At 34.5% G+C, this 27,321-nt stretch overlaps 1 protein-coding gene across 3 annotated transcripts in view; it reads right to left on the bottom strand.

Moving 5' to 3' along the window:
* The window catches only part of LOC150107619 (uncharacterized), a 125,455-nt gene that overhangs the window by 44,200 nt on the left and 53,934 nt on the right, over window positions 1-27,321 (bottom strand). For 2 of the 3 annotated variants that reach the window (XM_090391980.1, XM_090391978.1), the window contains exons 4-5: window positions 21,593-21,739; window positions 9,125-9,755 (exon numbers count right to left, since the gene is read on the bottom strand). In XM_090391980.1, the coding sequence (XP_090248106.1) occupies window positions 9,125-9,755; window positions 21,593-21,739 (778 nt within the window). The remainder of the gene's footprint in view (window positions 1-9,124; window positions 9,756-21,592; window positions 21,740-27,321) is intronic. The other variant, XM_090391979.1, reaches the window with a different exon arrangement.

Genomic DNA, 27,321 nt, shown 5'->3' with positions numbered 1-27,321 from the left:
CTGTACAAAATTCGGTTGCACGAAGTCCCCTCTTTTATTAGATGAAATTCAAAAAAAGTTATTTCTTTGATTGATGAATTTATTAATTAGTTTATGGATTCGAGCGCTTCTTTTGCTGCCGAATTATTTTCTGACAGTGATGACAGTTCTATTTACAAGATTAAATAGTTACTTATTTCTTCTTATTATTACAAGCAAAGCAGTAGGTTTAAAGTTTAGGTTTTAACAACAAGCACAATAATTCACGCGTGAAACTATTTCTGAAACGATGCAGTCGCAAATATATTCATTAATAGAGCGCTAAGATTGCATGCTATGCAAGAAACTTTTAGAAGTAAACATTCGAATCAACCAAATCAAAACAGCAGAAAATAACGCGAAAAAGTTATATTTTTTATGTCCCTCTCATTCAAGAAATGTTATAAACCTATAGTGCATTACAATGGGCGTTTAGGGATTTTAGCTCACTGCCATTCGACATAGAACTTGTATGTGGTTTTTCCATCTCCAAAATAGCATTTATTTGATATTCCATACATTCAATCTAATTCGAAGTATCTTTCTTGATACAGCGAGTCCACCGTTCGCGCTGTTGTTGAAAAATATCATGTTGAAAAACATGCAAACAAAAAGTTGCATGTTTTTAAACTTGACATGAATATTCAACTTTTTTTTAATCTTAATAATCCCATCAAATCTTATCTTCAGTGGTGAATTAGATTTTAGGTAAAGAAAAAAATGAAGAAAATTAAAAAAAAAAAAGAAGAAAGAAATGAAGAAAGAAAACTGATGACATATAAGAGGATTAAGAAAGGTAAGACAAAAATAATCTTGAGGTTTTTGGCTAGTCATTCCTGTAAAGTGAGCAGGAGCATTGTTATGGTAAAGAAATTGATCTCTAGTCTGCTGCTTCTCGGGTTGTTTTCTTCGCATATATTCCTGTGTATAGCAATGTGGATGAAACAGAGGATTGAAAACCAATCAATGTACTCTCCAATAGCTATATTGACATCGTAAATGTATCTAGGGCAATTTTTACAAGTGAAACAGAATTCTCTCTCTCTCTCTCTCTCTCTCTCACTCACACACACACACACACACACACACAATGAATTTCTGCCATTATGGAAGCAGAAATCTCAAAGGGCACAGCACACAGTCACACTTTACTTTACAAGGTATTACTTCTCGAATAACGTAAGCTACAGCTCCGAAATATACAGTGATTGATCCAGAAGGTGCTACTCCACACACACAGCATAAATCAATACGGATATTTTTTATCACACCTCATATTCTTATTCATAATAATAAAAAATTAATTGCTTTTCTTTATTTTGTTGTTCACATGTGGATTTTCCACTTCTGCAACCTAGTTCCGTTCAACAGATTCCTAATATCTCTTCTATATATATATATATATATATATTATATATTAGGATAACCAAGCAATTTTATATGCTTGGTCATTTTAGCTCCTAATCCCAAGTATGCAAACAATTAAGTTTGCGCCTGAAACAAAGTTCAAGTCTAAAGATGGTACAACACCAGGGCAACTCATTGTAAAGGTGGTTAAAGCTTTGATCACTATTCTTAGTATTTTCCATAATGTAAAGCACATCTCACTAGAAGATGTATACTGCAATGCATTATGGGTGGGGTCACTACCCAGACCGGTTTCGACCTTTTTTGAGGTCTCCTCAGTGAGTAGCTAGACCCTAAATACGAAGGTTTTAGTAATACAAAGCCTTATCAACTTTACCTATATAAGTTGCAACAAGGTGTATTAAGTTTTAATAAAAATCTCTGGAGGAGATATTGATGGGAATAAATTTTTAACTTGGGTATATTGTATATTAGGATAACCAAGCAATTTTATATGCTTGGTCATTTTATATATATATATATATATATATATATATTCCACGAACTAACATATAAACTTCTCTCCGTATCTCCTTTGATAAAGTCAACAAATTACAGCTAATCAACCAACAGTTATAATCATCATGATGTACACTCTCCATTCTCTTGGCATTCATTAAAAATCTGAATGACCAAAACCAATATTAAACTTTACCAGTGACTTATATAAGCAGAAATATATACGACAGATATATTTGGTATGTACTTGTCATTGTTTTATGATATTATATTCAGAATATCTAATGTCAGAAATAATATTCGTCATAAATAATATGACTAGAACGACATATTATAGTGTATTCGTTTAAAGGCTTATAGAGAATTGTTTATTACAAAAATATGACAACGATTAGAATATTTCTCACATTAATATTCATATAAGAATTTTCATGTATGATGGAAATTGCAGAACAGGATAAAAGGGTATACGCTTCTCACACCACACTACACCACATCACACTACAGGAAACCGAACTACAAGCAGATCAGATGAATTCATACTTTGCACGCGTAGTATTAAATATTTGATGCAGCTAATGTTTTTTTTTTTTTTCAATCTAACTCTTTTCATATAAAAACTCCATCTGAATCAATAAAAATGAAATTTAACTTTATATAAATATAAAATTTTTATATAGATTGTTGATGAGGTACACGGACACTGCCAGATGCTTATAGGTTAAGATTTCTTTTATGTAAGAATATCATAACTTCTTTATTTCTAGGAGTGAAGCTTCTTTGAATTACGCTTACAATCTGCTGAACTTTACTAGTTATCGTATAGGTATGAGTCCTGATTTATCAAAATACTCAAATCTTTACATTAACATATCTTTCCATATCATATACAATCAATTTCAGACTTCGTTTAATACAGATGACATAAAGATACATTTATATAGATTAAATTTTATTCCTCGACTTCTTTGGTCACGCTTCTAATCTATTAAAAAACATCCTGCAAAGAAGTAAAGGTATCCAAGTCGTTTTACTAATCTGCTCAATTTCACTTCATCAACAGAGATATTTTACTGTAAATATTTGAATTTAAATCGTTTATGAATATATTACGTAACAAGGATGCTGAAACTGATCTCCTAAATGCTTCAACCCTTAACTTTTATCTGGCTCTTAGAAGACCACCCTTTAAACTCGGCTTTCTGTCATCTGTCAACCAATTTCTTGTTTTCTACATTTCACTAAGTAATAATTCATACTGATTTGGAGCCTTTTACGAAACAGTGCTGAGTCTTGCCAACAAGTTATCATAAAAGGCATATCCTAATAGGGATACAATTCCTAATCTTTCCAAGTTTTACTACTCAAAAGTAACTGGTCTATAATTCTAAACTTTACTCGATGAACCGCCTTTTATTAATTGGAATAACCTTTACAGATTTCCAATCAGAAGGTACTGTTCCTCATTAGCGAGTCATTGAAGGTGATCAAAAGTGGATTAGTTAGTAAACAGACTGACAAGCATCTGTTTACCACCAAAGGAGAAATGTCATCTCTACATCATTCTTATCAGTTTCCAAATGATTTAAGATATCAGAAATCTTATCTTTCCTCTTAATATATCCTCCATTGTTCATATTTTCATTTGCAAAATACGTATTAATATTTTCTATAATCATAGCTGAAGCATTCAAGATTTTCGGATTAATCTTACCATTCCAAGTTCTTTATTTCAATTTTTAACTAAAGAACTAACTGAATTGGTAGTTAAAGTTAAAATCTTTAACTAGCAAATTTATTTTACATTACATGTCCCATATTATACTTAGTATCTGATTTATCAGATCCATACTCCACTCATAGCTTTTTTCTTACAATATATTTCCTTAAGAATGTGGTTACTTGCCAACCAAACCAACTCAAGATTTAAAGCTTACTTCTCAGTATTAACCTCTAAATATTAAATTATCAGATTAAAAACGTTCTATCCAATATCTCAGCGCTACGACAATGCCAAATTACTCTTATTGCAACGGATAAGATCTATAAATGATTACAAAATAGTATATGCTTTCCTCTTTTTTTCTCTCTCTTCCTAAGTTCACGTAAGAAATTGCGAAATTTTTAACACTCTCCTGTTGATTAAAATTTAATGGGGAAAAAGTATGATTTATTCTTCTTTATATATCCGAAAAAATCATTTTTGATCTTTATAACAGCTTAATTAAAATTATTTTGTAAGTAATTTGGCTACATCCCTTTTTATATTTGATATACTCCTTAATATGTAAACAAATTCCAAAGTTATTAGCAGGTATTTTAGCAAATATCTCCCTCATTCGAACAATCAAGATCATTTTCATTGTCAGACGTGATGCTACCACCCTTCTTACCACGTGATGGTATCACAGCTGCAATAATTTTTGTCTTTACATATCTTTACCCTTCACCAGCGTTACCAGATTCATACGCTCATGATGATGATTTTTGAAAAAGCTTTTGTGACTAACGACCGAAAGGGTTAGATATCATTTTAGATGCTCATAACATCAACTCACTAATATCTAATCTACGAACAAACTTTACTAATTTTTTCGAATCTCCATAAAACTATAATCTCCCACTCCTCAAGTGTTATCACTTTAAGAAGGAATACAAAGTAACCTATTGTTTAGTGATAGCCGTATCATTTTACGATTGTGCCACTGCAGAGGTTTTTTCTTTTAGAAACTTGACACACACACACACACACACACACACACACACACACACACACACACACACACACACACACACACACACACACACACACACACACACACACACACACACACACCTGACAGACTTAATACATCATCACCACATAGGTTTAATTGCTTTCATATTAATTGTAAACCTCATCAGTCTACATCCACAAAGTTTGATATAAACGACGATTCTAACGACTTCCCTAATCTTTCCTTTTAACGCTTGCGAACTTAATAGGAACTTAACTCCGACCATATAGTTTTTTTGGTGTTTAGATTAAAATGGTACCTTATAATAGTTATGATACGGATTTCTAATATGAGTTGCTGCAATAACAAGGAGTTAAACCGAAATTTCACTGGGTATGATTATACAGTTCTATTATTGCTTTCTTAATTATAAAAGTTGTAAAAACAAGACAAATATAGAATGGATCTGTTTGGCTTTCTACCCAACTTTTTTTTTCGCTGGTTTGCATAGATCAGGTGCTGTTTATTTGCGCTTTCAATCAAGTTAAGATCAATATATTTAGAAAGTTAATCGTAATCACAGAGAAAATGAAATTATAGATACCCTACCTCCTTTAAAATGCAAATATGCATTTTTAACATGAATTTATTTAAATTAGTACAATTGATGCGTGGATGATTCATTTGAAAATAAGGAAAAATAATTAAATGCAACCTAAAAGACTCGTTCATTGAAATGAATCTTATCAAGTTAATTTTGTTCATGATATGGATAAAAAAATTACTTCAAAAAGCTTAAATATATCAAAAATAGCAGAATAAACTAGTTTCATCCAATGTCTTAATGCATTATTCTATTTTAAACTCAAACTTGTTCTGTTTCTACTGGTATGTAAATTACGTCAAAGGAATTAACATAAATAAATATATGATACTTGGCGAAATCCATAAACATGCAAACTATGCTACACAAATAAACTAAATTCTTGTAAATGAAAATTATCAGTATGATCACTTTTATATAATTATTAATATTAATTTGTCGAAAGTGATTGAAGTGTGAAGATTCCAGATACCATATGGAATACCTATGAATCAAACCTATCGTCCTTATAGTCCTTATAAGGACTGGCTTAAAGGGGCGAAGCAAGAATGCTTTTCATCTTCCCCGTTATCTGTAGAGGACGGTGTAGGGATAAGGTGTTATTGAGCTATTAAAGCTCTGATCGTGGCAGGAGGGTAACAGCAATAGCCGAGGCTCAGTTAAAACTTCATTGGCTACAGCATTGCCATCCATTACCCTCCAAGGGTAATTTCTTTTTCACTGTCAAACCTATCGTAATACATTTATCAATTTATCATTTATTATAATAATAATTTCTTTTTAAAAAATTAACGTGTATTTAAATGAAATGCAAATATTTTTGATATATTTCAGATAATTAGAAAAAATAACCTTTATCATTCTTTTTAGATATTAGTACAGTCAATTATAGTTTTTATTTTAAAAAAATTTGAAAACCTATATTTTGAATGTAGTTATGGAAAATACTGTATTATGTATGCATGATATGGAATACTACTTATAAACTTATATAAGCCTACTGAATGCTTTTGAAATGTGGTGCTAGAGAAAAATGGATCGTATCAGCTGGACTGAAAGAGTGAGCAATGAAGAGGTTCTTAAAAGATTCAAAATGAAAAGAGACTATATAGCTAGTATTCAAAGAAGAAAAACAGCGTTTGCAGGACGAGGGGTTCTTCTGGAGAGCTTTCCAGAATAGCATTGAAGGGGATGGTGGAGGGAAGAGGAGGAGGAAGACACCGACTGCAATGGAAAGACAACATCAAAGATTGGACTGGCAAGAATCTTACAGAAGCAAGAGATAGAGAGGCGTGGAAGCGGATTACTCATCAGCTGCAACCCTCTTAAAGAGGAGGCCACAGGATTAGATTAGATTAGATTAGATAAGGCCTACTATTTAGATTTCATGTCAATGGTTTTTCAGCCTCACACGAAACCTTGCTCATTGAAGCTAATTATATATATATATATATATGTGTGTTTTTGATGTCGTGCTAGTACACTGCCAAGTTCATGTTTTTCGTAAATTTCAGTACAAAATTTCTTAATTATTTTTAATTCTTAATAATTTCTTAAGGATTATTTTTTTTTTATTCACCATCCGTTCCGGCGGAACGGTCAATTTGTGGCTGCACAGCAAATGAAACTCACCAACTGAGATCAGTTGTGAGAAAGAAGTCTTGCAAAGGAAATAAAATTTTCAGATCTTGAAACTTGGGATTCGTGATAATTTTCGTTTCATTACTTCTTAGCATAACTTACTGAAGCGAGGGGGCGGAATCGCAGAAAGTTGTTTTTCAAACTGTAATAGTATAATATAATCATCTTAATGACATCAGCGCTTCTAGAGCGGTTACGAAATGATCTTGCTCTTCACTTGGAATGAGCACAGTTTGGACGAAAAAAGGGTTTTCAATTGAAGGTAAATTATTTGGTTTAAATACGATAAAGGAAGGTTTTTCTGCATAAAAACACTCTGGTTTGGGCTTCACAAAACAAACAGATTATGTTGAGAACATGTGATTAATAAAATCCTTTGGAGTAATTCTAACTAATGTCAGTTAGGGACATCTGAGCATCACCGAAATCTTGTTATTTTTATACGTCGGGGTGTGAGGTCGAAGTAAGATATAAACATTAATTAGATCTAAATTTAATATTAAGAGATGATTATCAGTAATGTTATATTAAATGAATTTTAACTTTTTTTTGCAAATGTTTTAAAATAGATTACACTTACTGTACTACCCTCTTACAGTAAGAAAAAAAAAAGAAAAAAACGAAACATGGTGATTACGCATTGATTAAACTTTAAAAAATATATAAAAACTTATGAAAAACTTTTACATACATTCATTTATTTAGTTAAAAATATATTGTATGCAAAATAAAGTTAATTTTTTTATAATTATACAATACTGTAATTAAAAATTATTATAAATTTTACTATAAGAAAACTTATCCCATCTTTTTATGTCAGTGGAGGGTAACAATGGCAATGCTGTAGCCAATGAGGTTTTAACTGAGGCTCGGCTATTGCCGTTACCCAGCCATGCCTAGAGCTTTTTAGCTCAATATGTCAGTGGAGAGTAACAAATGGCAATGCTGTAGCCAATGAAGTTTTAACTGAGGCTCGGCTATTGCCGTTACCTAGCCATGACTAGAGCTTTTTAGCTCAATAACACTCCATCCACACAGATTTTCTTCATTCAGATCAGATAACGGGATAAAAAGTCAATGACTCAGCCCATCGCCCAGTTCTTTTAAGAACTTTATGTCAGTGAAAATTAACTTACTCCGCCTTTCTAGAAAGATAGCTGTATTTTACAATTATCTATCTATTCACGTTAATAAAAATCAGACGTACGCATAATCCATTTTTTCCCCGTGTGGTGGCCGGGATAAGAATAACCCCAATGTAGCTCATCAATGTCGTACGAGGCGACTAAAATGGGTACCCAGGGAGTGTAATGGATGACAATGCTGTAGCCAATGAAGTTCTAACTGAGACTCGGCTATTACGGTTACCCTCCTGCCATGATCAGAGCTTTATATATAACTCAATAACACCTTCTCCTTACACTGTCCTCTACAGATAATGGGGAATATGAAAAGCATTTTGCTTCGCCCATCTAACCAGTCCTTTTTAGGACTTTATGTCAGAAATGCTAATCGTTAATTCGTGTTTAATGAATAATGATCCGGAGCTATTTTATTTGAATGCTTGCTTTGTAGGAGGGTGTAAACTCAAGTTTTTCAGAAGAAAGAAAGCAAATATCCTTCCATGAGGCTGGCTAACTTATCTTCAGCTGAAAAGCATCTTTCCCATCAAAGGAAATCGTTGCCACCATGTACTCTCTAATATATCATTTTATAATATAATACATTATCACTTACTTTAAGTATAAATTTATTTATATAATGGCATAATATGATACATAAATTTATCACCCTATCGATAAACTCTTATTTACTTGTAAGTGCTTAGAGTTATTATTCGTTTATAAGTAGTTATTGTTCGCTTATCTGTAGTTATAGTTTCTTGCTAAACCCAGTATGAAATTAGCTTATAAGTATTTATTTTTTAATACCAGTATGAAAATTCACTTTTATTTCAGAGAAATAAAAGCTGTTTTTACATTTTAGTTTACTTTTCGTTAAAAAAACAACAACAAAAAAACAGATATTAGATATAAAATGCCCACAAACATTATCATTATTATGATTACATCATACCATAGTAGAGTTTCAAGACTCATCGCGTGAGGTCCCTGTGTACTACACATCTACTAACACACACAAAAAAAAATTAATAATAATAATAAAATAAATAAATAAAAAGTAAGAAAGAAAATCAATACTTAAAAACAGAGTTCGATAGATATTCATAAAAAGATGATCGCAGTAGGGCTGCGATCATAACACTTAAGTCACTTACCTGTCTTGAGTATTGTGGCTGTTGTACTTGGCAGCCAAACTCCTCATGAAGTCGCTGTAGTTCCTGGTCATCATTTCCATCTGCTTGATGGCAGGCGACCCACAACTCAGTGGAGCGGCGGCAGGAAAACGATCCACAGCAGACGAAGACAGAAACGGAGACGAAGAACCAGACGGAGTACGAAGTCCGAATCCGAGTCCCACCCCGGCAGGAAAGGCACGTCCAGGACTGGGAGAATGAGGTGACACTGGCGGCGAAGTCTCTGGATCGGGTGAGATCCGCTCGTCTTTCACGGGCACTGCGGCAGGTTCACCGGCGGCCGAAGCTACCAGGGTGTCGGTCGGCATATCGCTTCGAATCGCGCTGCCAGACTCCGGGCGCGGAATCGTAGAAATGGAGCAAAGTGGAGTGACGCTACCTGGCACCGGCTGTTGACCTCTATTGTCGAGAGGCGGAGCGGTAAGTGGGCTGTCCCCACCCTCGGGCCAGAAGTACTCCCCGTCGTTCCTCAGGCCTTCAGCCTCTCTTTCCTCTTCTGCGAGGTCCAGATGGGACGATGACAGGTCATAAGGCTTACGGTCGCAGGGGCTCTCCGAGGTTCCACGGGGGTTGCAGGGAGGTGGTCGGCAATCTGTAGAGACATGAAAGGAGAAATTAGAGGGGGGGAAAAAAGAACCAACATCAAGTGTGTTGCGCGTGGCCTTCTACTCGTCCCCGCGTTAACCTAAAACACGGCGCAGTGCACGCACTGGTCTTTGCTGCCATATTACTTACCTCCGCCCTTGCACCAATTATGAGTCGTCAAGCTGGATGGCTTTCGCAAGAGACCGTGCACACGTATAAAACGTGGAAAGCGCGCGCGCGCGCACATACGCTTACCATGCATGGAGAGCAAGTCGATTCTTCCGGGCGTTGGGACTTTTTCTTCCGTCTACTATGAGACAGGTCAAAAAACCCACCTTTGACTCATGCAATCGTGTCATTGTGTGGTCCCCATTACGCCATTTAGTGAGGTCTGTTCCTTTGTATTGTTTATTTTACTACATCACATATCGAATGCTGCTACATATTCGGTTGTTTTTCTTCTTCATTATTATTTTTTTTTTTTAACAGACAAACACACCGAGGTAGCATGAGAGGGTTTTTAGCGCCTGTGGCAAGGTGGGGTGCTCCACTAGTCACGCACAGATTACCTATCGTAATACCGGAAAACGGAAGCAACTCAGTAAGGACTTAGCGCGTGTTTTTGTTTAAATTAGGGGTTAGAAGTAAGAAATGATTGATGTCTCTATCCTTACCTCATTTATAAGAATTTTTAACTATTCCTGACTTACCTAACTCCACAAGCTGTTTAAAAATTCTACCTAAAGATGCAGTTCGTAGAACCATCACATTGTGTAGCACAAGTTTATTCTACGAAAGAATAAGCATTTTCGTCTCTCGTGCATTTTCGTCTTTCAAAGTTTGAAACGTTGCATTTGATTCAAATAAAGCACAATACATCAGTTTGTTTTACATTAATTAGAAGCTTGGGGCTAAATTGCTTCAAAAGAAAATTTCGCTTTCTTTGCAGTTTAAGATATGCACACGGGGAAGAAGGTGGATCTCAGAAACATTCTGGACAACGTACGAAGCATAGGCGGAGTTTTAACCAGAAAGCTCATTTATAAAAGAGAGATGCATACTTCATTGTTGTTTATCAAAACCAGTTTTATCTACACCCAGAAGTTTTTAATAGTTCTCGTGTAATCATTGCGGCTGTTAACATTACCTAAAGAAAATAAGTTCAACACACAGGAGCGTGTGCGTGGAATATAAATCTTATAATACTCTTTACAAGGGAGACAGAGTGAGAAAACTTGAACCATATTATCACGGTTCAGTAAATTTGATGTGTAACAATAGCACTGATTTAATTCAAGTGTTTGGTTGAATTCGAGTTTTTACCGAGCAGTAGTTGATGTTAATTGCTGTGCCTTGTTAACTAAATAATGACGTTGACTTAAGACTATTTTTTGCATAAGCCTACAGGGTATGGACTCTTTAAAAAAGTGATATATATTCGTTATAATTTATTATGATACAAGAAATTTGGAGCGTTGAGTGCGGTGAAATTTTAGAGCATCATTCAACTATATGCGTGTTGTAGTCTACCACCCGGTATACGCAAGCAGAATCTATTGCGCTTGCGTGTGTGGAAGCATACGGAATCATAAAGAAGATTATTTACCTCTTTGTTTATAATCTATTTAAAATAGACAAAACTATTTTACTAGAACCTTGATTTATTCTTTTATCCCAGTTTAATATACAGTTTTGCCGTGCGCTGTTTTGTACGCCTTTATTGTAGTTTCTTTTACTTATGGTGAAAGGAACTACAATAAATTCTCAAATCTTTTTTGAAGACCTTGGCAAAGTTTAAACAATGAATTTATCATATCTGTGTAGAGGAACAACCATTTGCTTTTAGCAAAATAACAACGTGAAACCACATGCGAGGTGTTCACTTCAAAGGTTATTAATAGATAGGATTTAAAATTGTGTAACATCCTTCTTACGATCCCAACTTGACTCCATGGGACTTTTTATTATTCTAAATGAAAGCACATCTCGAGAGTATTCAATATAAAAATGACGAAGTGAGAAAAATGGGTAAAACGACCCAGAAGTATTTTATTACGATAGCTTTGAAAAGCTTGTTATCCTCCTCCTCCTCCTCTTACGTATATTAGGCCTAGTGGCACGTTACGTTCGTATTAGACATGGCCTATAATGATTAGAAACCGCGACCGCTTCGAGGATAAGATGGTTAGCCTCATGCCTCCAGGTGTGTGTGTCTTATGTCTGTACATGTGTGTGTGTTCACGGGAACGGTTTGCCTGTTCTGCAAGACGAAAAACCCGAGTTTCGAGGTGAAAAAAAAACCCCACCTCCGTATAAGACCGGCTTACCTTTAGTCGAAAGAGACCAGATAAAGGTTCCTCACGTCTTGGACGGGAATCGAACCCAGGTCTTTTCGATCAAATGGCTTCGTCTATGCCGATTGAGTTACAGAGGTTCTTGAAAAGCATGTTATAGGATGTAGAAAAGAAGACTGTCTGAGAAATAGAGTATAAACACAAAGTAGCGATGTCACTTTTTTTTTCCCCGCTGACATATCTCTTTTATGTGGGAGATGTCACAATACAGCCATTATTTTCAGAATGCCACTCGTGTTATATATTGTGCAATTATTATTATTAGTAGTAGTAGTAGTTAATTTGTAATATATATATATATATATCATATCTATCATATCAAGTATAGAAATCAGGATTCTGTTAGTCGGAGCAAGAATGCTTTTCATATTCCCCGTTATCTGTAGAGGACAGTGTAAGGATAGGGTGTTATTGAGCTACGAGTTCTGATCATGGCAGGAGGGTAACAGCAACAGCCGAGCCTCAGTTAGGACTTCATTGACTACAGCATTGCCATCCATTACCCTCCCTGGGTACCCATTTTAATCGCCTCGTACGACATGCATGGGCTGCAGTGTAGCTATTCTTATCCCGGCCACCACACACAAAATCTAAAATATTAATTCAAAAAATATAAATTAAAGTTTGGTGTAATATATATTCCTTTATTTTAGAGATTTATACAATAAAAATAGCCTAAATTATTGTATTACAATATACTTCTTTGTGCTTAAAAGAAATTTGAATATTAGTAAATTAAAAATTTAGAGAAAGAAAGAATATACAAGTAGATATTCGTTACAACAGTACAATCGTTGCTTATGAAGTTAAACCATTTATATACAAATGAAATTAAGCATTGTATTTGCTATTTTGAACATTTATGGATTACAATTGTTATATTTTTGGGCATGTAAGCAAATTCGATTGTAGTAAAAATAATATGTGTCATGAATGCCCAGATTTCAGAAATTTTGTAATAAACAGGGCTTGCATTAATCATTTTTAAGTCAGTTTAAAGTCCTAAAATGTATTATTACATTTAACCAAATTATTATGAAAACAAGCTTGCTTATCATTTTATACTTATTATACTTATTTGTAAAAAAAGTATTTATTTAAAAAGAGGGCGGATTCGGATGTTATATATATTAAAATAATTTCAATCTCGCTTACATAAATTTGAATCCAATTTAGTAGTTGATAAATAAGTTATCTAATTCCATAAATTTTTTTGGATCCTTGAGGAATATATTAACGATGTTTTCCAGCCTCAAGACCTTGTTGCTTATGCCAGATTTTTGTATCGTAAGATACAAAATACTGATAGTTTATTGACTGACTCTAATATGGACACACTTATGCACATTTTGTACAACCAGTTTCCAGTTCAGTGAGTATGTACTGCAAATTTTGACTTAATGATGCACTCGTATGAACCATGTCCATGTCCGGTTCCTGCTTGTGATGTTATCAATTTTCTTTCATATAATTAACGTTTCCAATATATTCCTTTATATCGGCATTTTTTAAGGTTTGTTTGAGAGGTGTCGTGTGCGTGCTAGCTGTAAGAGATTCCTCCTGGTATTATGTTTCACAAATGTTCCCTTTATAGGTAACAGCGCGCTCTGTAATGAACTAAAGAAATATTTACCTTATCTTTCGATTGAAGTATGCACAGATTTTTATTTCATAGAAAATTAAATGCATGAATTCCCTCCAAACGAAAGATAAAATGATCTTGTGCATTCCTATTTACATCTATTCATTACTTTCCAGTAATGAATAGATGTAAATAGGAATGCACAAGATCATTTTATGGTTCCTCATGTTCAACTTTAAGACTTTTTAGAAACCGGTATGTATTTAATGCCTTAACTAATCCTCATCTCAGATTTCAGGGAGAATGTAAATTCTCTTATAAATGTGTCTATATTTGCAATAATGTGCAAAGAAATATTCGTGTCCAGTTACTATACACGAAGAGTTATTTGCAAATTATTATCAGTAAAAGAAGACTACAGTTTATTTAGTAGTTAAGATTTACTCTGAAAAGAACATTTAGATTTCTCACTCATTTACGCAGATAATCAGTAGCAAAATGCTTTTGCATTAGCTATTTTCATACGAATTGATACATCCTACAAAACAGATTTATAAGTAGGATGAATGAGTTATAAATAACAGAAGAAGCGGTTATAACCTCCAGTTTAATATCAGCGATTCTAGTTTGCATAACTTCCTGGTTAATGATTTCTTTAATATAAAAATATTAAATTAAACAGATAATTCTTTATATCTATTGTCAACAAGTTTCTATTTTCTCTCTACCAATCCAGTACTGACATTTTATAAAGTCCAACAACCTTTCGTATTGGGAAAAGCCCGTAAAATAATATCCCCAAATAAATGTAACGCGCATGTTAATTTTCCATGAAAACTTTATTTTACCGTGAACTATATACATTTTATGATTACATCCGTAATACCCAAAATCCAGTTTCTGTCCCACCAAACAACTATGATGAATCACAACAGGCTTTTTATATAAGCTTGCAAACATAAAATTATTCACAGCTACACACCTAGATGCAGTGCTGTGCATTTCAAATATCTCGTACTATAGAAGAACTAAATGCTCTAACCACCGTATTTGAACTGAGAGGTGGGGAGAGATTTATTACAGTGGGTTAAGAATTAGGAAAACAATACGGTTTCTCATTTTTGTAGGTCGGAACTATTTGTTACCTTCAAGTAGCGATGTCAAAGAAAAACCCCAACCAAGTCCGCGATTCTGTAAAGAAGAGGAAGTCAAATATTGCTTTTGTGGCTCTTTTCGTTTTTATCAAAAAGTATTTGGCGTATATGTAAACGAAAAGAGAAAATCATTGATGTGGAATCGTTTAAAAATTTGTAATTAAATCAACCCCACGCAGACATCCAAACTTAAACCAAATTCAATTTTTCTAGAATATATATTATAATAATTATAAGAAATGTTTAGTTTACATATTTAAAAAATCTTTTATAAATTTTTAAAAATTATTTTACAAAATTTTTAAAAGTATTTTGCATCTTTAACATTATTTAATTTGTATTTTCAAAATCTCTCTTTTTCATTTTTTAATATAAAAATTCATAGATGAATTTCATCGCCCTATGTGTAATCGTCAGTGTGCTTGGTGGAGACCTGAAGTGGCTGGAAAATATTCTACGTTAAGTTAGTAATATAATTCCTTGGATTATATTAACTCTTAACCAAAGCACTGCACTAATGAACAAACGATAGGTTAACAACCTTTCGTGAAGAGGATTCGCATAATAAATTATTTTGAATATTTCATTTTACATATTTCGTCGGGCTACAACATAAAGCCTCTCACAATGAAGTTGACCTAGTGCTTCCGTAGCCTGTTTCGCAAACCGTGATCTGACATATTCAGCGAATCAACTGCCATCGCAAGGCATATTTTCCCTAGTTGGAGGAAATGTGAACCAGATCTATATGTGGTAGATGTTTTTAATCTCCAGGTGAAGCACTACCACCTTACTATATTGGAGACCTGAAGTGGCCTGCTGCCATGTTTGGCCAGAGCAAGTCCTGACGTCCTTTCTCCTCTCTTCTCACATGAAGTAACATCCTACAAGCACATGCCAAAGACATTGTAAGGACTCGGATCTTCCTCCATTCTAAAGTACAGCATTCAAACGGTTCCGCAGACCAGTCGCTGGATAGTATCGGGATCACTCCAGTCTACTAACGAATCCAAAAGCTTCCAATCAGCTAGCGAATAATCTTCCTGCCACTTGGTCTGCCGTATCGTACATGGACAGAGTACAAGTATGGCAGTATGTAGTAATATAAAAGATGTGCAGAATGACCTTACAGTCATCTGAACGACACTTATTATTCCTAACGGATGTCAACTGGTAACCTCAACAACTACCACCTCATCTGCTCAAATTATACCTTGTCCAATTCCTTGTGTTACAATGGTGGCACTTGTACATTCATAAAAACTGATATCCCAGGTGAGAGAAAGAAAAACCACAAATCGCTCGTTTGGTATGCTTTGGCTCAAAATGTTTCTTTACCAAACCATGTTGTATTCATTTTATATCTCTATCGCTTTCTAAATTCTGATAACCACTTTGACATTTTTGATTACTATATCTAAAGCTCGATGTTCTGTAGTCGATATGCCCAGACAGTGCGGTTATATTCGCTAGGGACTTCAACATCCATAACCCAACTGGCTTTCCTTCACCAGTTCCAAGACGGGATGCCAAGGTATTCTCCATTAGGAAAGGCTTAACACAAGTCCATCTACTTACCAGGATTGGCTAGTATTCTGGTAAGTAGATGGTAATATTCTGGTAAGTCCATCTACTTACCAGAATATTAGCCAATCCTGAAAATCTTGTCAACACCCTTGACCTCTTCTTAACACGTTCCTCTTCGAAATACACTGTGAATGTCAGCCCTCCTCTTGGTAACTATGACCACAACCTTATCCAAGTGTCAATCACTACAGATCAACTACGGCTAGGTATTTCTTAGTCTCGTGTCTTCTGGCATTATAAGGATGTCAAATGGATAACCGCTTGATCCAAATTTCAGGCCGAATAACAGAACTAATGTTCACTGAAATGAAATCCTTTCCTCATTCCACCCAAAAACACTATATCAAACCATAGTTCTTCAGCAAGAGTGCAAACGCAAATTCAAAAATAAAATAAAATAAAATAAACAAATAAATAAAAGTCAGCATATTATGAGTGGCTCGAGACTAAAGTCTAGCGTCATAGGTAGCCTATATATATAGCAATTCACGGCATCTGCAAATAAATAAATAAATAAAACTAAATCTGAATTTGAAAGATTCAATTATCACCAACTCATTTAAAAAATGAGCTACGCGCTAAGAAAGTACGAAATTAACTGCAATTTAGAAGCAACTACTTGACTGTCTTTCTTGTTTTAACAGCAAACGCGAGCGCCACCACAGTGACATAATAATAATAATAATAATAATAATAATAATAATAATAATAATAATAATGGGTTTATGAAAATAAGGAAAAATAAATAAATTGTCATTAGACATAGTATAATGATGCAAATTATTTAAAAATTAAAATCTGCAAAGATCCTATTAATTGAAAAATATATAGCTCCATCGACACGCCATTACGTCTTGTACAAAATGGGGGGGGGGACAAAAGAAAAGTAAAATAAAATTCTATCTTCTATCATTCAGAACGCTAAACTGTTCTTAAAAAAAAAAAAAAAGACAGAAAGAGAGAAACTCAGTAGTGATACGGGGAACGAAGTTTGTAAATATACATTGACTAATTATTTTATGCCCTTTAACAGAAAGAAACTTACCTGCAACCTCCTCACTATGTCCAACTGATGATTGCCAAGTGGATTGCGATCTATCAGTTATATTGCTTGTTTCATTTCGTGGGTTGCATATTATCTCAGTGTCTTCAATACCTGAAGCAACGCCAGGGTGGTTATGTTTCATACGCTGTGAGGTAACGATCCCACGAATAGTTATCACACGTCCTCTGCATTTTTTTCCAAAATGCTCGCATTTCCAATAAATTTTATCCTTCACTTGTTTGTCTCTAACAAATAAATATCCATTCAAATATAACTTAGGTTTTCCTTTCTCGCTCTCCACATAAATTAACATTTCGGAACACATCACACTATGTTTAAAAGTAGCAATCAACAGTATACACACAGTCTGTTAACTGCTTGCTTCTCTTGACTGCTGACTGTAATAAGCGTCAAGATCTCTTCTTCTAAACATAATTCGAAGAACTGTTATTTCGAAGAATAATCTCTAATAGCTGTTTTCGAAGAATTTCCGTTTACGTTCGCACAACGCGGTTGTACGTAGAAATAGTTCCTGTTACATATCTTGGAATAGACCAGGCAATGCTGATCGATAGAAACAATATAGTAGACTTCAGTTGTCGGAAATGAAAGCGTTTTATTTATATGGCATCAAAATAGCTATTCACTTGTAGTGGTGTCTCGTTTATTTTCCTTTAATTAAATTTTTTTTAAACTTTCTAATAATTATATAATTAAATTCTTTTTTTGATTTTATTTATCCACTCATATGAATAAAAAAAGACTGATTTTAATATATACATATACAGGTGACATTTGAAAATTCAATTTCCTTTAATGCGATCAAAATAAATTAATAAATAAAAATAAAGCAGAAATAGATACATTATTGTTTTTCTGATTAATAATTTTCATTTGTTAACTGCTTTAGAACAATCATACACACTCATTAAAGAGTGCATGGTATTTTTTCCATAAAAAATTACTTTTCCGCAGTTTCTTAAAATTTATAAAGCCTTATTATTTATCTGAACTCTGTTGCTATAAAACTGCTATACATAACAGAACTGCAGCAGAGCGACTGTCTGGTTACACTGGCAGGTGATGTTATATAGGACTAGAATGGACATAAAAAATAATGATTTTCTTTCTCGTACTCTTTTTTTTTCTTTCTTCTAACTCTCGAAACCTTTGGTGCTGAAACTACAGATTGCTGGAGGCAAAAAACAAGTCGCACAGCCTGGCTCCACATTAATAGTGAGGTTCGTGTATTAACCTTAGCCGTTTCCTGTCTCGCTCTCGAGCTAGTACAGTAGCGGCCTTGACCCCGGAGGCAGTAGTGTAGAACTTTTTGATAGCTAATAGAGTTCTTTTACTTCTTGAAAGCAATATAATATATATATATATATATATATATATATATATATATATATATATATATTGTTTAGTACAATGAATATTTAAGAAAAACAATGTTGAAATCGTTAATTACAGAAATATACCAATATTTTTCTTGAATAAAAAAGAATGATAAAAATGACCTTGTCGTCTGCATGATGCATGATGCATGATATGATATATTTGTCTTACGTTAGTATGTGAAAGCTTGTGTATGATGTGATAATATGATGTGATAATTTTCATTCCCTTGAAGTGCCATCTCCTATCTAGGAGGTGGACTACCATGATTTGATACCATAATGGTTAACTACGGGCATTACGTGTATATGTGGTGAGGACCCTATCGTTTCTATTGACAACATCAGTTGGGTGACTATATAACCTACTCATATATGAGCCCAACATGCACTTTACTTTGTAGTAAATATTCAAGGCTATAAATCTGTGTGTGCTCACAGGGCCGATTTAACTGTTCTGAGGGATGAAAAAACCCTCTTCCTCCAGACTGGCTAACTCACCTTTAGTCGAAAGACATCAGATAAAGGTTCCTCACCTCCTGGACGGGAATCGAACCGATCAAAAGGCTTCGTCTCTACCGACTGAGCTACAGAGACTCTGCGTATGATATATATATATATATATATATATATACTACGTTTTCGATAAATCAGGAATATCAAGTAGGAGCAGACATGTATCTTTCAGTACGTTCAAAAAAAAAGTTTTCATTGCTCAAATAGACTTATTGGCGCACTGTAACAATAACTCCTTGAATATTTATGTTATTTTCTATTGACAACATCAGTTGGGTGACTATATAACCTACTCATATATGAACCCAACATGCACGCACATACACATATCTCTACTTGTACTATATATATATATATATATATATATATAATTTTTTTTTTTTTAAATATCAATTCTGCATACACGAGAGGTGAAAGAACCCGTAGCATATTCATGCAGTGCGTAGAGTTGATGGCGAAAAGCTGGATGTTGCAGCTGTTGGGAACTCTTCTTTGTAGGAAGGCTGTTTCGGAGTACAGAGGAGGAGCAGAAGAGCTATCAATGAGAGAGAGAGGGGGGGGGAATCGTCTATCAGCCAAATCGTTCTCCTCCGAACAGCATCCAGAATTTTTAGGAATGTGTTTGGTGCACCACCCCAAATACGTGTACACTATTCTAAGTATAGGTGGATTTGTACTGAATGGGTGAAGAGATGCATCTTGAACAGATAAGTATGCATGATTTTTAGAAGCAGATACAGTTATTGATGGGATATATTTATCCAAAAAAAAAAGGCTAGAAGTAAATGGCAGTCTAAGGGAGTGGGGAAGAGAGAGAGAGAGCTCATCCTGTCAGGTTATTTGCGTATTAATGAAAGGAAGGGAAGGTAAATCGATATTTTTTTTCCCTGAAAGAAGACAAGACCGCATTTTGGTGACTAGGTTATCCGCGCCCCATTGAAAAACTGCACGGAGATCAATGTTTAAGGTACTCGTTGTAGAAGATATGGAATCTTGGGATGTTGATATGCTGGAGGGTGGGTTTGTCAAATCAGTAGGAAGAATGGAGTTTACTATCATTAGGAGAAAAAAAAAACTGTAGATAGGATTATTGGTGACTAAGAGAAGGTCATTTGTGTACAAGAGGGGGGGGGATAGGGGATAAACATATCTTAAAGCACTCCTGCATAGATGGGGAAGATGAGGAAGCCATCCACTATGACAAGAGAGAAAACCAGCTGTCCAGTTACAGAAAGTAGAAAGTAGGCCAAAGGATAGCAGTTTACTAAGCAGACCTCGATGCCAGACACGATAAAATTCTCTGGAAGTACCAAGAGCAATAACACATATTTCTCCAAACCTATCCGTGTTGGGACGTAGACTAAGATATTTGCTGTGAATCTAGAGTGGTAGAATCTATGCTGGCGATCCTTGATTAACTTATGGGCCTCTGGTGGCGAAGGTGGGCCGAGTTATATCGAATTTCAGAGGGAGAAGCTAAAGCTATGAGGCCATTCTATTATGTCTGTGATTTGCGTGTGTTCTTCGGACAGGTTTTCCACTTTTACGGGAAAACCCCGAGTTTGCTAGACAAAAATCCTTCTACTTCCACATGAGACCGTCTGACTCACTTTATAAAACTCCTTCGCTTCGTAGACGGGGGATTTAAACTGGGGTATGTCGATCAAAGGTCATCTTTGATACCGACTACTACCGAAGCTCCAGTGAAGACGTTGATTGTTGATAATCTTCATTATTTCGAAAAGAAACGGAGGTGAGGGAGACAGAAATGGTAGTTTGACGGTAAATTATTGTCTTCCTTTTTTTTTTTTTTTTAATAGGATTGATATATGCTGGCTTCCATGGTATTTGGATAAGAGTCAGCTGAGTATAAATGAGCGAAGAGACAATGTAGAGCAGGTTAGTTCTGGAGCTCAGTTTTTGAATACATTTGGAGAGATACCATCAAGACAAAAAGACTTTTTTTTTTTAAATCCGCTTTATTTAAGATTCTTCCGATATATTTTTGTTTTCTTGAAAGACTACACGAGACTGTTTTTATGGTGGAAAGTAATCTGGCTCAACAATCTATGCAGAAGTTGGTGGAGAAGAATGATGCAGAGTCATCACTGAACCATTTTTTTTTTTTTTTTTAGAAATAAAATCTAAGAAAGTTATGAGAATTAAATTTTGATAACTGAATCTGAAATAATTTTCTTTGGTAAATTACCTGCACTGTCTATATTGGACGTGTTTTTTTCTTCTTGGTCGTATTCACTCTTTTCTTCGAGATTTCTTAGTGAGTTAAATGTGTCCACATCCTTAAGACAATCCGTTGTATTTGTTTTGCCGTTTTCGCTGAACACTTCCTCGGCATCTAAAAACAATACACTGATCTTAAGAATTGCATGACGTCATTTTTTCAGTAAGATCTAGAAAATGAATGTATTGATGTCTTAAAAATTATCATCTGCGAAGATTTCTTCCCTACATAACAGAAATGTATTGGAAGAAAGAGAACATCATTGAGGTATCTGCTGCTATACGATGATACATGATTACTAGGGTGTCAAAGTGAACCTCGGGCTACACCACGGGAAGTGAGCAGGCACCCTCATACACAGACACACACATGTGCGCTTTGTATATGTGTCATTTGTTAGAGCGCGCTAACAAATGGCACTTGTCAGATTCTAAAGCATACCGATATATATCCGTTACAAGGTGCAAGAAAATACGCAGTTCAAGGGAGGGGTGACGTTAACCCACTTGAGAAAAGAGGTTAACATTAGGGAGGAACTGGGGAAGTCCTAGTGTGGTAGATAAAGATGTCACTAGTACAGGAGATGCTTCGTGGGGGAAACGAAGGTTTGCTAATATTTGGAAAAGTCTCTCACATCTTTTGAGAGAGGTTTTAAAGGTTACACAAAAAAGCCATGACCGAGTTGTGTTCATCTCTTGTAAATTCGTCGCAAGCCTTCCTGTCAGTACAGCTGTTAAATGTTTTCGTATCTACATCTTCTTCTGATGTCAAATATGATTCTCTCTCTCTTTCTTTCTTTCTTTTTTTTTTTTTTCCTGTGGAGCAAGGGGAAAAGAGAATGTTTCTATTTTTTTTTCCGGAATATTCGATGCTTTTAGCTTAAATAATTATTTCATTGTAAAAATTTCTCTCGCGAACTATCTACCTTTTCCGATGAAAGCCTAGTATATCCTAAAACTTCTCAAAATTACAAACTTTCCGATAGTGTATCATCCTGAAATGTACCGTGTCTGAAAAAATTCCCTTATTCACCCCTTTCTTAGCAAACCCGTGCAGACAGAAACTTCGACCGAATATCCACCCTCGTGTCTTCTGTGGATGGCCCAATGAGTTTCCAACCGGGTGTTGCAATCTCTTGCGAGGAGTGAAGTAGGTAGTTGTCGGAAGTCCTTAGAGTTTTTGATAAAGCAACGAATGACGTCACAGACGCTATGCCTATGAAAGGCACCTGAGCCCAACCCCCGAAACTAATGGTTTTGTAACCTTGACTATCTGACATCTGCATGCTCTGCGAAAGGGGGCAGTTCACATAAATTAGCGTCCCCTAGAGCAGTCGAGGGCAGATAGGCTGCTAAAACCGAAGGCCAGAGATGGCCGTGACACCTGCATGGAATGTCGGACAGCCGTGCCCTGACCTTCGAATGCCCGATTCAAGGAGCAGCTACTGCATCCGTGACTGGTCCCAGTGTTGCCAAGACCAGATTCTCTCTCTCTCTCTTTCTCTCTCTCTCTCTCTCAATTCGCCTCCTTAGTATTGCTTGGTTGATTTTCACCAGTCGCCCGGCCCCTGCTTCAGGCAACGTAACGTGCCCTACCCTTGTAGCCTGTGAAACCTGATAGGGAAACCAAGAAGATTAATACATACGATGGTCCTGTCTCTGTATCTCAAAGAGCCCTCTGTTGTAATGGTTCAAAAAAAGCTGATCACCTTTAAAATTGAATCGAACAAGTTCATACAGACATTTTAGCTTCAATAAACAAGTTTCCAATTAGGATTGCAATAACATCAAGGATTAATTTCATACATATATCCCCCCCCCGATTAAAGTGTACTGAGGAACGTTTTTCAAATACCGCATAAAAAAAGTATATCACTTGAAGAGAAAAGAAAAAAAAAACGCATTTATAATTTTGTCAATAATTTGAAATCGCTGTCACTCACTTCTACTAATTTGGAAGTTAAAATGATTTTTAGTCTACTGATGCATCATTGAAACCAGAAGCGTATTCAGTTGTAAATATCAGTGGATGAGAGTCGTTTTTCTGCAGTGCCATGCGAAAATACGGTCCCTGGATTTAAAAGGACAAAAGAATCAAAATATCTTTATAGGTTATTATTATAGGGAATGTTTTATTGTTTTTAATAGTGGGGCTTTCACACAAAAGCTTTTAAAATCTTCAAAGGTGCCACGTTGAACATTCTGTGGGATGATGAAACGATAACATAAACGCATCGCGATTTACCATAAAAAAAAAAAAGCAAGTCAGACTCATTAAATTAAACGTATGTCCATTTGAACATTCTTTTCCCTTACAGCTCATAATTTATACTTATTGAATTTATTGATACCTGCTGATTGGCTAGATAAAGATCATGACCGCTCCCAAATGCATGTACAGATAATATTACTATGTCCTCAATCGTTTAAAAAATAATTAAAACATTTTTAAAAATACAATGGTGCAGTTGAGAGAATGATGCATACTCTTAATGAAAAGATCTGAGTCTGAATCTTATCGGACACAGGAAAACCTTTCGCAGGCCTTGTTAATCAGAGGGGATAAAACCCGTTTTCGAAGAAAGGTGGAAGAGTTTTTGCGTTAGGAAAAACCCAAGTTTTCTGAAACTTTGGTTTTTTCCTACCGCAAAACATATGACCTGCCAGATGAATATATGCAACTGACACACATAATACATTTACTTCATGAACTATGCTCCCTTGACACTAATTATAAACATTTAGTCTTTAAAAAGAAAGAATTTTTTAACTTTTCTTAAACTAAAGGGTTTTTTGTTTCAATAGAGTAAAATTATTTTTGTTTCTATTTTTTTTTTATAATTTGCATAGTCGGAAAAAATAACTTATTCTTTTTAATAAATCTTCAAAATTAAAAATAAATAAATAAAGTGTTATTCACGCTTGTATTTGGACTTCATTTTATAACAAAAACATTTTTTTCTTCATCTAATCATACTTTACCATCTCTGAGCCTCCTTGAAAAACCGTCGACAGGTCACACTTTTTTTCTTGAAAAGAGTTAAAAAATGATCGCCTGTAAAGGAAGCTAGATAATTTGTCTTTAACAAGCGACACTTAGTCACGCAGTATCAGTTACATACTTACAAAATTTGAAGCATCAAATCTAAATCTTCAGATCTCATAGTTAAAAAAAATTTTTTTTTTTTTTCCCCGCATTGCTTAGTATGATGAAAACCACGACGAAAGACTGTAAATGTAAATTTATCGTACATGGGTACTGTGAAACATAGAACATTTCAAAGTGCTATTTCAGTGGGAGTTTTAGTATAGTCAGACACAAATGGAAGAAGAGAAGGATTATGAGAATGTGTCACCCTAATTCGAAGATTTGGAATATCACTATTTCTTGAGTTACTTAAAAGTTTCTCTCAGAATCTGGGTATAATCAGTGGTGAGCTATAAGGGGCTCGCCCGGTCCCTTTGTTAAATTTTTCTCAAATTTGTGAGCCCCTTATTTCATTTTGTTTACTTTTTTATTTTTTTCAAAAAAAAAACAAAAAAAAACATAATTTTTTGAAATATAATAAGCTAAAAACTCATACGGTAACCTAACAAAGTGATTTTATTAAATAAAATATTATAGTTACTGTTACTACCATTTTACAAATAATTCACTTTTGGTAATCGCATATAAATAAATAGGATTATAAAATAATGTCATTTGATTGGTACCGTTGATTATCACTTGAAGTATAAAAACAAAAGAGAAATATAACGTACTTCAATATTATTGCGTTTAGATAATATTTATTTATTATTTATAGATTGTCATAAAAACTTCTATCGCAACAGAAGAAATTTATTTTGTTCATAAAAATGCGGACTATTTCATATGTGCGATTATAAAAGATTTTATTCATATTATATTTTGATAGTTAAAAATGTTTTTCTTATGTAACACAAATTAACACAGATGATTGTGTGCAAATATTTCATGTTTAGATCATGAAAGACTTGTTTAAAAATGATAGCCTTTACAGGTTGATTGTACCCTCATACTCTTTGATTGGCATTTGCAGACAAGCTGTATTGATAAACGTTTTTGTATGAAATACGGCTTTTTTTTTTTGCTCGACGATGCGTGCCCTTTGTTAAAATTAAAATTTCCATAGCTCACCACTGGGTATAATCGATATAAAATGAAAGGAGCGAAGTATCTGTTGAAAATCGAAATGTCACTACCAACGTAACGCCAAAAATGCTACTGCAATCAAGATTGACTACATGGAAAAAAAAAAAAAAAAAAATAGTCCTTATAAGGACTGGCTTAAAGGGGCGAAGCAAGAATGCTTTTCATATTCCCCGTTATCTGTAGAGGACAGTGTAGGGATAAGGTGTTATTAAGCTATTAAAGCTCTGATCATGGCAGGAGGGTAACAGCATTAGCCGAGCCTCAGTTAGAACTTCATTGGCTACAGCATTGCCATCCGTTACCCTCCAAGGGTATTACATCGTATGCTATTCGTTGAATTCTTAGCTATTTATTATACAAAATATAATAAGGTGTATTATTTTTTCTTTCGCAATATAATCAAAAATACTCTGTAAAAAAAAAAAATATATATATATATATATATATTGTTTTATGAAAAAAAAATTGAATGACTAGAACCGAGATTTAATTAAAAAGGTTTTAATATAAACACACTACTAGTTTCGGCCTGTAACAGCCTTCTTCAGGTGACATTATAAAAGAAAAAACACTAAATATTGAGGGTTAAAAGACTATGAACAACATAGACAGTCTTTATACATAATTAGCATTAAAAAGTTGTAGTTGTATTTGAAGCTGTTCTTTCATTTGTTGCATTGTTGGGAGAGTGTGTACTTGCTGCATCACGTGAACGCCAGTACATGATTACAGCTGAATGACTATCCGGGAGGTTGTAGCTTAAGTTGTTATTTAGATGAACAGGATTGAAGATGATTTCTCTCGATTCCACAATTTTTCTCTCTATTTCGTCACTGCAACGGAAGATGTTTGTAGATTTTTCCCAGCAGACTTTGTGACTTTGGTTATCATCATTAAGATTAGCCGAGAAGAGGATATGACTTGATAATGCACTTGCTCGCTGTCTCTTGTAAGTAATGTCTCTCATGTGTTCTTCCATACGCATTTCGACAGATTTGTCTGTCTGCCCGAAATAAGGAATATCGCAGTCACATAATATTTTATATACGCCAGGGTATTTGAGTTGATGATGACAAGGTTTTGGGTGGCTAATTAAGGAACGGATCTTTGGAAGTGGAGTGTTTTTCATAGTCTTTTAACCCTCAATGTTGAGTGTTTTTTCTTTTATAATGTCACCTGAAGAAGGCTGTTACAGGCCGAAACTAGTAGTGTGTTTATATTAAAACCTTTTTAATTAAATCTCGGTTCTAGTCATTCAATTTTTTTTCATAAAACTATGTATGTTAACCGAGTCAATGATCATTCTGTCATATATATATATATATATATATATATTTTACAGAGTATTTTTGATTATATTGCGAAAGAAAAAATAATACACCTTATTATATTTTGTATAATAAATAGCTAAGAATTCAACGAATAGCATGTTCCATGTAGTCAATCTTGATTGCAGTAGCTTCATTTCTTAAAGAAAAAATATGAACTTTATTCAGAAAAAATAAAACTAAAAGAAATTGAGA

This window comes from Typopeltis vanoorti, chromosome 4 (assembly GCF_054136105.1).
Source record: "Typopeltis vanoorti isolate ZY-2024b chromosome 4, IOZ_Tvanoo_1.0, whole genome shotgun sequence".
Taxonomy (NCBI): Eukaryota; Metazoa; Arthropoda; class Arachnida; order Uropygi; family Thelyphonidae; genus Typopeltis; species Typopeltis vanoorti.
Note: the sequence above shows the minus strand (reverse complement) of the source record. Positions and strands in the feature narration are given on the sequence as shown.